We start from the raw sequence: 18498 nt of genomic DNA, 5'->3' as shown, positions 1-18498 counted from the left end.
GTGGTGAGTGAACCAACAAGAGGGAAAAACCTATTTGGCCTCATCCACACCAATCTACCTGTTGCAGATGTGGTAGGAGTGACCACTGCACAGTCCTTGTGGAGATGAAGTCTGGTCTTCACATTGAGGATACCCTCCATTGTGTGGCATTACCATCGTGTTGAATGGGATAGATTTCAAACAGATCTAGCAACTCAAGACTGGGCATCCATGAGGTGCTTTGGGCCATCAGCAGCAGAGTTATATGCAACCACAATCTAACCTTATGGCCCAGCATATCCCTCACTCTACCATCAAGCCAGAGGATCAACCTTTGTTCAATGAAAAACGCAGGAGGGTGTGTCAGGAGCAGAACCAGGCATGCCTAAAAATGAGCTGTCAACCTGGTGAAGCTACAATTAAGGACTACTTGCATGCCAAATAGCATAAACAGCAAGTGATAGACAGGGCTGAGCTATTCCACAACCAATGGATCAGATCTGAGCTCTGCAGTCCTGCCACATCCAGTCGTGAATGGTGGTGGTCAATTAAACAACTGATTGGAGGAGAAGGCTCCACAAAAGATAAGGCTGAAGTATTTGCAATAATCTTCAGCCAGAAGTGCCGGGTGGATGAACCATCTCGGCCTCCTCCTGAGGTCTGCAGCATCACAGATGCCAGTCTTTAGCCAATTCGATTTACTCCACATGATACCAAGACTTAAGGCACTGGATATTGTAAAGACTATGCACCCTGATAACATTCCAGCAATAGTACTGAAAACGTGCTCCAGAACTAGCCACGCCCTTGGCTATGATACTGGCATCTACCCAGCAATGTGGCAAATTGCCCAAGTATGCCCTGTCCACAAAAAGCAGGACAAATCCAACCCAACCACCTACCACCCCATCAGTCTGCTCTTGACTTTCAGCAAAGTGATGGAAGGGGTCATCGACAGTGCTATCAAATGGCACTGACTCAACAGTAACCAGCTCACTACTCAGTTTGGGTTTCGCCAGACTCTGACCTGCTCTTCTAGCCACAGCGTTTATATGGCTGGTCCAGTTTAGTTTCTGGTCAATGGTAACCAGATGTTGATAGTGGGGAATTAATTGAATGTCAAGGGAAGATGGCGGATACACTTTTGTTGGAGATGGTCATTGGCTGGCACTTGTCTGGTGTGAATGTTACTTGCTACTTATCAGCCCAAGCCTAAGTGTTGTCCAAGTCTTGCTGCATATGGGCATGGGGTGCTTCAGTATCCGAGTAGTCGTGAATGTTGCTGAATATTGTGCAATCAGCAAACATCCCCACTTCTGACCTCTTTAGCTCCTGACCTCATTACAGCTTTAGTCCAAACATGGACAAAAGAGTTGAACTCCAGAGATGAAATGAGAGTGACTGCCCTTGACATCAAGGCAGCATTTGACTGAGTGTGGCATCAAGGAGCCCAAAGTCAATGGGAATCGGGGGAAAACTCTCCACTGGTTGGAGTCATACCTAGCACAAAGGAAGATGGTTGTGGTTGTTGGTCAGTCAGCTCAGCCTCAGGACATTCAGTGCAGGAGTTCCACCAGGTAGTGTCCAAGGCCCAACCATCTTCTGCTGCTTCAGCTATAACTTTCTCTCCATCAAAAGGTCAGAAGTGGGGTTGTTTGCTGATTGCACAATATTCAGCACCATTCACGACTACTCGGATAATGAAGCACCCCATGCCCATATGCAGCAAGACTTGGACATCACTTAGGCTTGGGCTGATAAGTAGCAAGTAACATTCACACCAGACGTGCCAGCCAATGACTATCTCCAACAAAAGTGTATCTGCCATCTTCCTTTGACATTCAATTAATTCCCCACTATCAACATCTGGTTACCATTGACCAGAAACTAAACTGGACCAGCCATATAAACACTGTGGCTAGAAGAGCAGGTCAGAGTCTGGGAATATTGCAGAGAGTAACTTGCCTTTTGACTCCCCAAAGTCTGTCCACATCTACGTGGCTCAAGTCAGGAGTGTGATGGAATATTCTCCAATTGCCTGTATGATTGCAGCTCCAACAGCAGTCAAGAAACTGAACTCCATCCAGGACAAAGCAACCTGCTTGATTTGGCACTCCATCCACCAGTACCAACATTCACTCCCTCTACCACCGGCACATAGTGGCAACAGTGTGTACCATCTACAAGATGCGCTGCAGCAACTCACCAAGGCATCTTCAACAGCACCTTCCAAGTCCATGACCTCTACCATCTAGACATACAAGGGCAGCAGATGCACCACTGCCTGCAAGTTCCCCTCCAAGCCACACATCATCCTGACATGGAACTATGTTGCCGTTCTTTTACTGTTGCTGGGTCAAAGTCCTGGAATTCCCTCCCTACCAGCAGTGTCGGTGTACCTCCACCACATGGACTGCAGTGGTTCAAGAAGGCAGCTCACCATCACTTTTTTGGGCAATTCAGGATGAGCAATAAAAATGCTGAAATAAAAACAGAAAATGCTGGGAAAACTCAGCAGATCTGGCAGCATCTGTGGAGAGAGAAACAGTTAGCATTTTGAACCCATATGGCTCTTCTTCAGAGCCTAGACGGCTTAGCTATGAAAGAATTAAAAAAAAAAAACACCCATATTCCTTCAATCTTGGGAGCAGGAGAAGAGAATGCCACAAAGGAAAGCTCTTGCTGTTCAACAGCAGAGGCTGCAATGCTAGCAGCAGGCACCACAAGAAGGGTAAGCTGGTCAGGATGCAGCCACCCAGGCAAAACATTGTAAAAAATTGTTACTAGTGTTTGGCAGCAAAGTTGTGGGGGATGCAGAGCCTCCCTTTTAGTTCAGGAGCCTCTTTTATAGCCCACCAGTAGCTGCAGCATTGCCATTTGATGGTAGGTTTCACCAATGAAAAGGTTCCCTTGTCACAGAATCACACGTTTTCCATGCACGCTGCTGGCACTTAGATTTTCATTTAGAATCATATATGAAATGGTAAAGAGCAAGAGAGCAAGTGGCACATAGTTCCTGTTACACCGTTGGGAACCAGACACCGCAGTTAAATTGCCGCCCACAGTAACTACACAAGAAACTGCGAGACCATTTGTTGAAGAAGTCTTACTAAAGCTAATACAGTGTAGCTCAGCCTGGCACTGGGAATATCATAGTGAATTTTGGGGATCAGTTCCTTGTTCTGAATTCCTTCAGTTAGATCCAAAAGTGCAGTAATACTGTATGTAGCATTTTTTAGGTAAAAGTGAAGACTCACCACTATATTGCCATTATACCTTTTGCACTGACTAATTCATTTTAAGGGAATGTTCATTAAAATATTTTAGTCACTTTGAATGTTTATTATACTGATGAATTTTTCCACTGCATTTGCTCATCAGTGCTGCTGGTTCCAGAACTTATCTGAGAATGTCAATATGCAACAATAATAACTTTTAAGCTTATGGGGATTCATATTCACAGCCTCCTCCTGGTGGGACTGGAACTATAGCAAGCCAGAAAATATCAGCACATTATTAACTGTTCCATTCCCATTTTTGTTGAGGCCTTCATGTTGGCTGCCCAGATACTTGTCTGTTTCAGGTGGGAGAATACTTTCAATATACTAATCAGGGTCCTATGACACACATAGGGCTGCAATGCAACTGGGGTACTATTGGATGGAGTGTTCACTGTACATGCTCTGTCCATTGGTAGCCAATGTACAGCAGCTCAAGTCTTTAAAGTGACGACTACTCGCAGCTTAGAAAACGGTCACTGAAAAAATGCTTCTCCTGACCCCACAAAAATCTTCTGGCCTGCTGCACCCAATCTGTGCCTTGCATAATCCACAATCCCCACCCCTGAAATTGCCTCCCACCTGAGAGCTCATTACTTCTGTGGGTAAACTCTGTGGATGAACCCCTAGATTTTCCACCCACCCTGATTGGTGAGCTGGGTGCTTATAAAATCTGGCCCTCAAAATGGCTTGGGCCTCATCCCAAGGACATTGGGTAGAAAGCATGCTTGCCCACCCACTGATGCTAGATATTCTCCTGGGATTAAAACTGAACTGTTAGATCCCAATATAATTTTAAAGGGAGTTCCTCATCAGGACCTTTTTCAAAAATCAAAGTAAGAATTATATTTAACATTAACATCCTCATGTATAAGTTCAGTGATTATTCCAATATTTGCTCAACAATGCTTGATAATAAAATCAGGGGTATTAAATTAAATTAAACAGTCAATAACAATGCTCAATTATTGTGAGTGCAGATGCTCATGAACCCAAGGACCATGTATAATCAATGGTGTATGTTACTTCAGTGCTATCACACCATAGGGTTGCCAACACTCCCAGAATAGGCATCAATCTCCCACTTGCCAGAAAGTAAGCATTCTAGGAGATTGGATCGCGCATGCTTCCTTGTTTGCCAGTATCCAGCTTGCGAATATGTGCGATGATGTCATCATGCGCCGCAACATCAGCAGCGAAGGAGCAAGGAAAGCTCTCTTCTATGTGTGTGTTTGGTCTGTGCCATCTTTAATGCAGGTAGCAGATATTGCATGTGCAGGGCCTGTGCCCTCAGTGCTTTGCTTGATGCCAGGAGGAAAAAGCTTCCAACTGGGAGGGATGTCCCTCCAGACTCATTCAATGAGGCAATGGGGGGAGTGCTTTGAAAATAAAGTCACAACGAATGGGCTTATTCCCCATTTTCTGAATAGGATATGAGTTTTGCATTATATTTCCAAGATGACGCATTGTGTTTTGAGTAGCAGTGACCTCCCCCTGCAGAATGGAATGTTGCCCAGGCCACACACTGCAGTGGAATGCTCTAGCCCCAGGCTCACATTCTGGTGGAGGTTCTGGTGTTGGCACTGGCTGGAGCAGTTCTGGTGTTGGCACTGGCTGGAGCGGCATGTGGCTCTGTGCCTTGTCCTCTGGAATCTGTCACTCATGCACAGAGAGGGAGCCGGTTAGTGAGCAGCCACTCTGTTGAAATTAACTATATCACCCTTTACTGCACAGTGTAGCAGAGGTTTGCTCTCGAGCAGAAGATAAGTGGAACTCACTTCTGCCGACGTCTTTGGGAATATATCCAGCCAGAGTTGGCAATTTTATCACACCACCAAATTCAATAACATTGTTGTGCCAATACCCTGGATAATATCATTAGGTCACTGTTTAAATAAAAATATATTGCAAGGATAGAATAAAACAAAAGTATGTTACTATTAATCAAAGACTTATTAGCTGATAAATTAGTTTTTTGCAAGGTCTTTGATATTGAAACTTTGCAGTAGATTTCATCTTTAGTACATGGTTGACAATCTGCTGTAATGGATGCCAGTCCTTTATAGAACCTGCCCATTTTTCATTCCATTAGAATCAATTAAATGAAAATCAGGTGGATTCTATGAGGCCAAACAAACTGTTTCACCCAGGGGTGAAGACTATAATCTATCCATTTATTTTTAAAGTTGAATTCTATCATAGAGAGAGTTACTGTAATCTTCATTTCTTTACTGGCACTTGTCTTCACCTGGATATGTAGCCATATAAAATGTGCAAAATAAAATTTTCTGGTTCATTCAATTTACTGTGCATATAAATGCGTGATTTATATCTAGCAAATGCATTTAACCAAGTTATTTATTCCATTATGTTTTATGTATGTTTAGTTTACAGAATGTACATACAGTTAGAAATATTACTAACATACTGCAATTTTAAACAATTTGTAAAACTAATGTATTTTTAATTCACACAGCCCACTTCTGTTTGTGGGCCAGACTGGCACTGGGAAGTCACTCTACGTTCAAGATAAACTAATGAACAATTTGGATAAGGAGCGCTACGTACCTTTCTTCATCAACTTTTCTGCACGAACTGGTGCTAATCAGATTCAGGTACTTCATCACTTTTTAAAGTCTCTGGGCAAGTTGGGGAAAAAAGAGGATTGACAGCAATTTTGCTCCTTCTCATTTTCAAATGACTCCTGTCTGCATGTATTGTTGCAATCTTGGTAGATAGCAGTAACTTTGAAAAAGAAATTTGAACTTCATTATTAACTGAAAGAAATATGCCACAAGATTTCACTTTTTAAACAAAAACATTTACTGTACAAGGGTTCAACAAAGCAAACACTACTAATTTAATACTGGGCCATAACTTCCGAGCTTCAGGGCAGTGTATCTGCGGGGATACCCCAAAGATACATTGAGGAAAACCCCCTCTGGAAGTTCCCAGGTAAAGATTGCATGGCAACTGCCCGGAAGTGCAAATTTCCAATGGGCAATTGCCCTGCACTGAGAACCATCTGAAAATGTGATTTTAAATCGCAAACTTCAGATGGTTCTGACTGTGTTACATCAATATGTTGCCAGAAAAAGTTAGAATTAAAACCACAACTTCTAGCTTCTGGGTACAGACTAACATTGAATCCTCAGGAGAGGTTTCCCCCACTGCCCCACCCATTGGACTCCCCATGCCCACCGGACTCTTCCCCCAAACCCAGGGGATCCCTGCCACAGGAACTCCCCAATCCCCATGGGAACTTCCTCTCCCCCAAGGCCTGATTGCTGACTACCCCCCCACCCAACACTACCTAATCTCAGCCAGGCCAAATGCCCCTCCCTACTCTGCCCCAGTCAGGCCTGACTCCTTGCCCCAGCTATGACTAGTGACATAAAAAAGGGGGCGTGTTTTACTTACCTGCGACTGAGCTGCCCTCGACTATAGGCCCTAGGAGCGAGCTGCACTATATAGATCTTGCCTGGCCTGAGTCAGAAAGACGGGTGAGATAGGATCGCCTGGATTTCAAGTTAAGTCATTTTGAGCAGAACGGCAATCCGACTCATTTGCCATCGCACTAGAAGTTAAAGCCCATTATATTTTGTAAACACTAATATTTTACACCCTAACGTACTTTTATTTCCACCCAAGAGTTACCCTAATACTTTACAGGATCGTGAGGGTTTATTCAATTCTCCTGGGACCAAAAGTAGGTATGGTACAGCTCGTCTGAAATCACATTCGTTTCTTCTTCATGTTTCAGCTATTCTCCAAGGTGTGAGATTTCTTGGGATCTATCCATTAGCATTTGGCTAGACAACCCTCCAATTCTCCTTCAAAACCTCACAATTGTGGATTCCTCGGCTCAAGCTTGGGGCCTCACTGCGTTCTTGATTTGTGTTTCCACAGAAAACACTGTTGGTTTCTGATAGTCCTCTGCTCCAGGTCCACAGCTCTTGGCAGATTCTTTCTCTGCCTTCTGACCCCAGTGGCTTACAAACACCAACTCAACCTTTCTGTGAGAAATCACAGATAAATCCGAAACAAAAAGGTACCTCCCTGCATAATCTTTTCCATAGCAACTCTTGAGTTGCTGACATATCTGAGATATTCCAGACTGAAATTCAAACCATTTGCCTTTACCTTCAAAAGATCCCTTTGATTCTAGGACCCACATGAATATTTAAACCTCTCAGTGAGATAACTGTAGATATCCCATCTCCCAACAAGAGCTTAGAGAGGAGTCACCCATTGATCAGGGTTTTCCCACTTCCAACTCTGTCCTTATTGAATAAACACAGACCAACCTTTGATTTCACTTATGTGAAGTTTGTTTACCAACTTCTGAACAGGGATTTCAATTTATCTTGCATTTAAAAATTTCAGTCCCCAAACTAAAAGTTATACTTCTGAAATGTATAAATTAAAAAGTCAGATAAGCGCAACAGTATGTGGTGAGAAAGAAATGGCCTTGGTGTGTGTCCTCCACAGTTGAACAGTCCACCAATAACTGTCTGGTTATTACTGTCTTGGCTTAACCTACTGCCAAAGTTTAAACAGGGTTTGAGAGGTGCAAAAAGAGAATAATATTGGAAAAACATAAATTACAAAATGCCCTTGACATTGAACCATAAAAATGTTTGTCTATGTACTTCAATATCTAACTTCAAGTAATTAGGATAGTTAACCATAGTTTCAGAATAAACTCAAAATGTTTCAGTTTCTTATGTTTTAAATTTCCTCACCATAAGTTTTATAATCAGCCTATGCAGCGTATTCAAGCTTGCTGTGCATTGCAGTATTGCATTGTAGATTCTGGCTCATAATTCACATACAGCAAATTCAATCCTGTGCCTTCAGTGAGGCTTTAAGTGCAGGTCAGAGGATTTCCTATATGAAAATCATAGATTTAATCATTCTAATGCTTCTGTGCATTTTCTAATAACCAGCCTGAGACATTGGACAGGATTTGCATGGCCCGGGGGGTTTGTGTGTGCGTGTGTGCGCGTGCGTGCGTGTGTGTATCCGATCTATGGGTGGGGAATGTGGGATAAATTGCAGGGATGGCTGCCCAGCAACTAGGATGAGGGATCATTGGAACTAGAGGTGCAGAGTTCCAAAGGAAAGGCTGGCCCTAATGGGCTTGCCTGCTTGGCTCCTGTGAGGTGCTCCTGAGCTCTCTGAGCTGCCCATCTCTCCCACTGGTGCTGCTGGCTTCAGTACTGTCGGCCATTTGATTGGGCCGCTGACATCAGGGACTCGCAGATGGCTGGCATGGATGCAGTTTACAAACTGGCTGCTTATTAGGACAAATCATATTTAAAAATAACCACATGGCACAGTTATTAATGTGCAAATTTGCCAGCAAGTTGCGAATCTTCAGAATTTACAGTTTGATTTATCTTACTTTGCTACTTCCTTTGCGCAAACAAACATCTTGCCCTTAGCCTCTCCATTATTTTTTAATTACTCACTGAATTTGCACGTTAATTGGCCATTAAACTTTCTGTAGAAAGTTGATGATTAAGGGCGTAAGTACCTTTTAAATAATTGATCATTAATGCTAATCCAACTGTTTGGTGCTGAAAGGGGCCCACTACATTCAGTCTTATTCCTGCATGTTGTTAATTCTTAGAGATTTGAAATAGTTCACATTTTTCATTTTTATAGTTTGTCTTTTTTTTGTTTCTGTCCCTTTTCTCTCTCTCTCTTAACCTGTGCTCTATCTCCCTCTCTTTGGCCTGAATTTTCACCGAGTCATGATAACACAGGAGCCCTTTAAAAATGGCAGACAGGACCTGATTCAGGGCTTCCTGCCCCATTCCCAGGCTGCCTGTTTTTCGGGAGTGCCTTTAAAGGGTGTATACTGGTTCCATCAAAAGCCCACATCTGGCACACCCGACCTGGCATGTCCTACTCCACGCCCCCCTCCTTTTAAAGGAGTTGGACTAGGTTTTTAAAGAGTTGTGGTTCATAGCCCCTCAGAAAAGTCATAAACCTAGTTTGTATGAGGAGACATTTTCAAAGGTAAGTTCCAAAGGCCTTCCTATGCTCTCTTTGCCAAGCTCTGCCTTTCCACTTACCCACTATGACCTTTCATGCACCCCATGCCAAGCTACGGCACTTCCATGCCCATTGACCTACTATATGCTGTCTAGAACTAATGAACCCACGATATAATGTCTAGAACTAATGAACCCTGCAGTGACAGTAGGATGTGTTTTTAGAAAATCATTCATTCATAACTTTCACTACAAGCTAATAAAAGTGTCAATCATTTAGACTCTTTAAAGTATCAATAACAAAAATCTGCAAACCCTTGAAACCATTTATCATTGTGTAAACAAACATTGTGAAATTGACAGCAGAGATCAGGGACATTGAGCTGTCAATCAAGCAATGTTTTCTCCTGGGCACAGGAGTTTCAATAAGAGTAATAGTTGTCTGGACTCTCAGCCAAGCCTCATTATGCATGCTTGGCTGAGAACCCAAACATCCATTAACTTCCATCCTTGTCAATCCTCTATTTCCTTCTCAGTCCTTACATCTCATTGGTTAAGGAGATAAACTGTTGGTCCCACTCATTCTGGAGCAATATCCTGGGATATAAATATGTAGTTCTAACTTGAAGTAGCCCAGTATAAATTATAAATAAAGTAATGAATTGAAATACCCATACTTTCATTATGGAAACAAGTAGATGGCAGAGACTTTGAAGAAATGTTTTATGCCTGTCTTCAAGACACTAAAAGTATCCCAATAGTAGAAAATCAGGGAACAAAAGGGAAAGAGGAACTTAAAGCTATCATTATCAAGTACATTAACAAGTACTAGACAAATTAATGGAACTAAAGGCTGACAAGTCCCCCTGGACTTGACGGCCTGAATCCTAGGATCTTAAAAGAAGTGGCTGCTGAGATAATGGATGCATTGCTTGTAATCTTCCAAAATTCCCTAGTTTCAGGAAAGGTCCCGGTAGTTTGGAAAACTACAAATATAATGCCCCTATTCAAGAAAGATGGGAGACTGAAAACAGGAAATTATAGGCCAGTTAGCTTAACAGCTGTCATTGGGAAAATGCTGTAATCCATTATTAAGGAAGGATTAGCAGGGCGTGTAGAAAATCATGTTGCAACCAAGAGTCAACATGGTTTGGTGAAAGGGAAATCAGGTTTGACAAATTGAGGATGTAACAAACAAGGTGGAGAAAGGAGAACCTTTTCAAATGTTGAGTATTTGGACTTCTAAAGGCATTCAATAAGATGCCACCTAAAAGGTTACTGCACTAAGAGCTCAAGGTGTTGGGGGTAATATATTAACATAAATAGAGAATTGGCTAACCAACAAGAAAACAAAGTTGGGATAAATGGATCATTTTCAAGTTGATGAACTATACCTAGCGGGGTGCCATGGATCAGTGCTCAGACCTCAACTGTTCACAATCTATATTAATAACTTGGAGGAAGGGACTAACTATATTGCAGCCAAATTTGCTGATGATGTTACGATAAATGGGAAAACAAACCGTGACACAAGGGGCTAGATTTTCCAATCCAATGGGATGGGATCATCGCTGGCTGGTGTGCCAGTTTGCTAACGTGGTTCCACCCCTGACCCATTTTTTTGAAAAGGCCAGATCGAGGTTGGAGCACAAACAGGAGGCAGCGAATAAATATAATTAAGCGTGTTAAGGCCCCTCTCCCACATTGATCAGAATTTTCCAGTCAGCAGACTGCAGTGGCTGCAATACGACTGGAGCACCAGTGCTCTGGGGAGCTTTTTAAACACCCCTCCTCCCCCACTGACCTTCAGCTTCTATATGATAATGGCCACAGCTGCAGCCGCAAGTCCCCCACCACGTATAGACTGGAATCTATGGCCTCTTTCTATTTTTATATAATGAACAAGATAGAGGCACCTTTTTTCTCTCTCTCTCTCTCTGTCTTATGTACATCTGCAGCTCCCACCTTCAACAGTGAAGTTGTTGTGTGTCATATTTAAGGCTGAGACAGATTCTTGAACTATAGTGAGGGGGTGGTTTGGGTTGGGGTTGGTGGTGTGAGGGGGTTGCGGTCAGTAGTTATGGGGAACTCGCAGGAAAGTGGAGTTGAAGCCAAAATCAACTCAGTCACAATCTTATTGAATAGCGGAGCAGCATTGGGGGTCTGTCCATCTTCCTTAATTGGACAGTGAGTGCATCCTCTGGCCATTAATTGGCCTGGTACTGAAAAATTGCCTTGGTTTGGGTGGGGGGGAGGTGCTCTCTCCCTCCAACATGGGGTCAGTACACAGAAGTTCCCCCGATGGCGTGTTCTAACGACCTCAGAGGGAAACTGCAGCCCATAGAGTCTATAAAGGTATATAGATATTGCAATACCAGCCAGCGGTGGAAAATTATGGGCCCACCAAACATTGGTTCCATTCCCACTGGGCTTTGAAAATCCAGCCCCTTGTGTCACAATTTGTTTTCCCATTAATCGTAATATCATCAGCAAATTTGGCTGCAATATACTTAGTCCCTTCCTCCAAGCCATTAAGTGAGTGAGCAAAAATTTGCCAGAAGCAGTATAATGTGAGGAAATGTAGGGTTATCTATTTTGGTAGGATAAACAGAAAAGCAAAATATTATTTAAATGGAGAGAGACTGCAGAATACTGTGGTACCTAAGGACCTCGATATCCTTTTATTTGAACCAAAATGTTGGCATGCAGATATGGCAAGTAATTAGGAAAACGTTTGGAATTTTGGCTTTTATTGCAAGGTAGGGTTGGAATATAAAAGTAGGGAAGTCTTGCTACAACTCTAGGTGTGGTCTTACCAATGCCCTGTAAAGTACTGCATCCAGTTTTGGTCTGCTTATTTAAGGAAGGCTATATTTGCATTAGAGATAGTTCAGACACGGTTCACTAGGTTGATTCCTGGGATGAAGGGATTGTCATATGAGGAACATTTAGCAGGTTGGGCCTATATTGATTGGAGTTTAGAAGAATAAGAGATGATCTTATTGAAATATATAAGATTCTGAGGGGTTTTGACAGGGCAGATGCTGAGAGGACATTTCCTCTTGTAGGGGAATCCAAAACAAGAGGGCACGGTTTCATAGTAAGGGTACTCCCATTTAAGAAGGATATGGAGAAGAGTTTCTTCTCCGAGAGTCATAAATCTTTGGAATTTTCTACCCCAGAGAGCTGTGAAGGCTGAGTTATTGAACGTATTTAAGGCTGAGATAGACAGATTCTTGAACTGTATTGGAGGGGTCGGTGGTTATGGGAACTCGCAGGAAAGTGGAGTTGAAACCAAAATCAAATCAGACATGATCTTATTGAACGGTTGAACAGCCATTGAATGGCCTATTCATGTTCCTATTTCTTATGTTCTCATGAATATAGAATTAATTTTGTTTTTATTCTGTCTAATAGAACATTATCATGTCCAGGTTGGATAAAAGGCGGAAGGGAGTATATGGCCCTCCGATGGGAAAGAAGTGTGTGATCTTTGTAGATGATATGAACATGCCAGCATTGGAAATATATGGTGCTCAGCCTCCAATTGAACTGCTCAGGCAATACTTTGACCATGGAAACTGGTAACTATGCAGTTTAAAGCTATTGTCAAACATTTAAGCCTTTCTAACCTGTGCACTAATATTTAGATAATTTGTTTGGAATGAATAGTGCAGTCATTAAGACCACAATTCATGAAGAAAATCAAATAGTTCATTGTATCTGTGTCAGCTAACAGTGCAGATAATACAAATTAGCAGAAATACTCAGCATTGCCATGATTGCTCCACTGACAGATGTTCAAATAAAAGTACATCTTTTACATTTCTTAACCACATTTTAACCCAAACCTGTCAGAATTTTAGATGGAACCCTTTGTTTCTTTTCTGACAAAGTCAAATGATTTGTGTCTGTTTACTTGCCCATGAAATAAAATCATGATTACTCAGAATAATACTACACTATCCTGAGGCTGGAATTTTCTAGTCCCTCCTGCTGATGGGACCTTCTGGTCCCGCCGCAGTCAATGGACTTTTGAATAGCTCACCACATTTTTCGGCCCCAACCCCACTGTGGGGGCCGGAAACTTCCGCTCAGTCTTGTAAGCAATATATTTTCCTCTACAAAATACCCTGAGCATTGACTGTGACAAAATTGTCACAATTTTCTTCTGTTTTTATGGTAGCTGTCCTAAAAAACTCAGGCCAGGATTTTCCAGCCCCACCGCGGCGGGCCCCCTCAGAGCAGATGTGACAAACCATTCAAATCTGCATTGACTTTGGCGGGACCCAAAGATCCCGTTGGCGGATGTGGCCAGAAAATCCCACCCTCAATCTTTTCACAAAGGAATTTTAAAAGTCAAGACTGCTGCACTTGATCTACCCCAGATTGTTGTAGTCTCCTTGATAATGAGGGTGAAAGTCTCTAAAACTCATAATTTAAATATAGTGTTTTAAATATATAGAGATTGCAGGATTAGCTGAATTCATAAATGACTGACAGTTTCTTCTTGAATCTGAAATGTCAACTGCTGAAAATCTAAGATGTTCACAGTACCTCTGTTCCAATGTTTAAAAGGGAATGTTTGGGATATTTTGGAACATTCTCTTAAAGTTAATTAATGGGTGAAAAGGGCCATGAGTAAAGAGTTTGAAAATCTCAAAAGGTAGTTTGCTAATTCTGGATGTCAAGAGAAATATACAGAGTGAAATTAATTTTTATCGGGTGGGCTCATTATGCATCAGCTGCCTGTTGGTCATCAAACCAAAATAAAAAGAATTAATTTGAAGTTCCATTTCTGATCAGTTACACTGTAATATCCTTGCACCATCTATTGCATCATTGTGCTGACTGCTATGTGTTAACATGATGTGATACCCACACATGAGGACATTAAGAAACTTCTTATTCATATATGATTGGTGTGTTTCACTCCCTAAATGGAGAAGATTTACTTCTGTGTTAAGTATGCATCACAATTTGAATGCTTTAACTAATGTGATTTTATGTTTAAATTGCTGTGTAAAACAAATTGCTGCAAATTTGAAAATCACCCCTCAAGAATGTTTCACTCAGGACATGACAATGGTGATAACGCTTTAAACAAATAAATTCGGTGAGGTACCAATATTTTCCAGCAAAGCTTTCTTTGTCCTTTTTTTTGTTTTTATTATCTATTCTTGTGGGCACAGCCTTAATCTGCCAGAAATCACTTCATTTATTCCTAAAATAAAAATTATAATAAGGACTTGAATGTAGATCAGAATCTTTGAGGTATAACAAGGTGATTGAGGTTCTATATAATATGTTTTTGTCAACTCTTCACACAAAATAGACTAACACTTTTCACCATCCCCTCACCAAAATATATTATAAGGTTATTTGAAGTGGTTGGGCTGTTTTGTTTTGGGGTCGGGACCCCAAAGTTGGGTTCATTTCCAGGTCCCGACCTAGCACAGAGTGGGCCAATGTGATTTTTGTTGGATTTGCCAATTAATAATCAGAGGCCACACTCATGATCCAATTAAGGACATTGGGGTGAGCTCCTGCTACTGGAGGGTCATGCTTGGCCTAAATAGCCAAGTGGTTATGGTACTGGGTTTGTAACCCTAAGATCAAGAGTTCAAATCTCACAATGGCAAACTATGAAACAATGTAACTTCATCTGAAACAGATGGAAACAGGTTTACTCAAAAGAGTATCAAGAGTTCAAATCTCACCATGGCAAATTATGAAACAATGTAATGCTTGGCCTAAATAGCCAAGTGGTTATGTTACTGGGTTTGTAACCCCAAGATCAAGAGTTCAAATCTCACAATGGCAAACTATGAAACAATGTAACTTCATCTGAAACAGATGGAAACAGGTTTACTCAAAAGAGTATCAAGAGTTCAAATCTCACAATGGCAAACTATGAAACAATGTAACTTCATCTGAAACAGATGGAAATGGGTTAATTTAAAAGATTTAAAAGATTATCAAGAGTTCAAATCTCACAATGGCAAAACTATCAAGAGTTCAAATCTCACAATGCCAAACTATGAAACAATGTCACTTCATCTGAATAGGAACAGATGGAAATGGGTTTGTACTCGAAAGAGTTACTGGAGGGTCATCAGGAGGCCCTCCAGTACTTAGAGTGGAAGCCTGCTGATGCAGGTAAGAGAGAGAGAGAGAACCTCAAGTTGGAAGAGCCTTTTCAACACTTTAAGAACCTTTGAGAATAGAAATGGCCAGAGCTGCCAGACTGTCTTTGTGAAGGGGGGACAGACTGACCTATGGCTATTTGTAAGTCGGCTGCCGAGGGTGGGAGGTTCTGGTGTAGTGCTTAAATAGTGAAATGGAGCGTGTTCCTCCTGGTCTGCTGTTGGGAGGCCACTTCTTTTCACTGGTTACATTTTGACCTCTCCAAGGCCTGCCTGAAAACTGGAAAATTTCTTTAGGCATGGAAAAGAAGCTTCAATAGGCCCTTTAATGGCCTTAATTGGCAACCTGCCACTTGCAGGCAGGCAGGCAGCATTTTGCCTGGAACCCAACCTCCTTAAATGATCTGGTGGTGGGTTAGTGCCAGCAAACACCCAGGAAATTCCAGGCCTATTTCCCTCCATTCCCATCAGCAGAGGGCTTCCAAAATTCTACCCTGTGCATCTGAAGGCCATTTCCTAAGTCTCTCAATTTTTATTTGTTTTTTATATTCCAGGTATGACCTGAAGGACACGAGTAGGATCACCCTGGTTGATATACAACTGGTTTCAGCCATGGGCCCACCAGGTGGTGGTCGAAATCCTGTTACTCCTAGATTCCTACGCCACTTCAATATTTGTACCTTCAATACGTTTAGCGATGAAACTATGGTCCGTATTTTCTCAAACATTGTAGCTTTCTTCCTCCGCAGCAATGAATTTCCTACAGATTTCTTTACAATTGGAAATCAGATTGTTAATGCTACATTGGAGGTAAGCATTTTTACAATAAACTTGTGCATCCAGAAACTTAAAAATTCCCTTTACCTCTCCATTTCTCCCTCCTTTACCCCGTCTCCTCCTTCATCCCGTCTCCCACTTCCTTCACTTCAACTCCCCCATCTCCCCCCTCCTTCACAGACTTTCTTTGCTGCAGCAATCAGACTTCAGAAAGTAGCTCATTAGGCTACATCCATCAAGTAAAAAAACGTGAGGATTTAGAAGGGCCTCGCAGCTGTCGGAAAACAGTCCGAGCTGTTGGTGCGATCCACAGTTTGGGAAGCCCTGGGCTTAACCAATATGCCTATCACATTTTATTTGCATTTCTGGCACAGGCATCCTACCACGAAATCAATGGGCTGAATTTTTATGTTGGTGAGAAGGGAGTGGGGCCCACTTGCTGACATGGGATGACGTCCGGGGCGGGGGGGAGGTGGGCATCCCCCAATGCCATCGCGCCCCATTTAAATCTGCAGGAAGGCAGGTACACAGCAAAATCAGCTGTCCGCCTGCCGATCTGTCAATGGCCAATTGAGGCCATTGACAGGATAATTAAAACAATTAAAGGACCTGCCCGTCCAACCTTAAGGTTGGTGGGCAGGTCAGGAGCCCCAGTAGGCTTCTGAAAAAACACGAAACCTCACCCACTGGCGGGATGAGGTTTCATGTCAGTTTTTAAAAAGTTTATTAAAGTTTTTGTGCAATTTATTAACATGTCCCATCTTGTGTGACATTGTCACGTGAGGGGGACATGTTCATGATTTTTTTTATCTTTCTATTTTTAAAGTTTGAAAACCTTTCAACGATCTCCCTGAGGCAGCACTTAGCCTCAGGGAGATGTGCGTTCTTTCGCACACTCTCGCATCTGGGGAATTGCACCCCCCCGCACAGGAAGCGCATAGCATTTCCCGCCGGACGTCCGCAGGCCCGCCCACTTAAAATGGTGGCAAGGCCCGCTTCACCGATGGGGATTGGCTCCCCACCTGCCGGAGATTGGGTCGGGCCCACCCGCCCGACAGGCAAACATTCAGCCCATTGCGTTGAAAGATCTTTTGGCACGTGAAACTGGGAAAAAAGCTAATCCAATTTCTACCCTACAATATTTTGTAAACCGTTTTAAAATGCTCAAGCTTGTAGGATTGATTAAACAGGCTTTCCTGGTTTTCAAATTTAAATCCTCCCACCAGTATATAGAAACAGTGGATGCCAAGAACCGGTATTCTTCCTGTCCAGCGTTATTGTGATATAAATGATGGAAAATATATCTGATAATATTTTGTAATTTGAGTATTATTGTAACATGCCACCCTTTTATGAGCAGCTGTCTTTTATGTTGCTCATCACTTCCACTGGGGAATCTGAGGGGCAATCGAGCTTATCCCTGAACCATTTCCAACTATTGTGTTCAGGGTTGGTTGAAATTTTAAAATGTAGTGATGGCGACAGAGTGGAGACATACATTTGAACCTGTTACTTTTTTTTATTATTTGGTGCACCATAGATGGATTTGGATAGCCATCTCTTTTATTGTGTTTCATTAGAATGTTCTTTCTTTTAATAAATAAATAGAAAATCCAACCTATTCTCTTCATTATTGGATGATATATGTGTGAATAGAATACATAAGAACATAAGAAATAGGAGCAGGAGAAGACCATACAGCCCATCGAGTCTCCACCACCTCCAATATTTAATATAATCATGGCTGATCTTGGGCTTCAGCTCCACTTTCCTGCCTGCTCCCCATATCTCTTGATTTATTGAGACCAAAAATATATCAATCTCCCTTAAATACATTCAATGATGGCACATCCACAACCTTCTGGGGTAGAAAATTCCAAAGATTCATAATCCTTTGAGTGAAGAAATTTCTCCTCATCTCAGTCCTAAATAATCAACCCCCTATCCTGAAACGGTGCCTCTGTGTGTTCTAGATTCCCCAACCAGGGAAAATGACATCTCCGTATCAACCCTGACAAGCTCCTTCCATAATCTTGAATCAAAACTGAGATCACTCCTCATTCTTTTACATTCCAGAGAGTATACACCCAATTTACTCAGCCTCTTATCATAGGCAAATCTTCTCATCCTAGGAACCAATCAAGGGAAATTGTGCATACAAACAAGGAGCAGGAGTAGTCATTCAGCCCCCCCCCAAGCCTGCTTTGCCATTTAATAAGATCATGTCTGATCCAATAGTAACCTGAAATCTGCATCCCACCTACTACTGATGACCTATCACTCCCTTGTTTACCATGAATCTATCCCCTTCTGCCT

General features: G+C 42.2%; 1 protein-coding gene across 1 annotated transcript in view; it reads left to right on the top strand.

Moving 5' to 3' along the window:
• The window catches only part of dnah12 (dynein, axonemal, heavy chain 12), a 357153-nt gene that overhangs the window by 186591 nt on the left and 152064 nt on the right, over positions 1-18498 (top strand). The window contains exons 38-40 of the mRNA XM_041191445.1: positions 5734-5872; positions 12677-12843; positions 15960-16215. Coding sequence (XP_041047379.1) covers positions 5734-5872; positions 12677-12843; positions 15960-16215 — 562 coding nt within the window. The remainder of the gene's footprint in view (positions 1-5733; positions 5873-12676; positions 12844-15959; positions 16216-18498) is intronic.

The sequence above is a fragment of the Carcharodon carcharias genome, chromosome 7 (genome assembly GCF_017639515.1).
Source record: "Carcharodon carcharias isolate sCarCar2 chromosome 7, sCarCar2.pri, whole genome shotgun sequence".
Lineage (NCBI taxonomy): Eukaryota > Metazoa > Chordata > Chondrichthyes > Lamniformes > Lamnidae > Carcharodon > Carcharodon carcharias.
The sequence above is the reverse complement of the archived record's forward strand: the minus strand, read 5'-3'. Positions and strand labels throughout refer to the sequence as shown.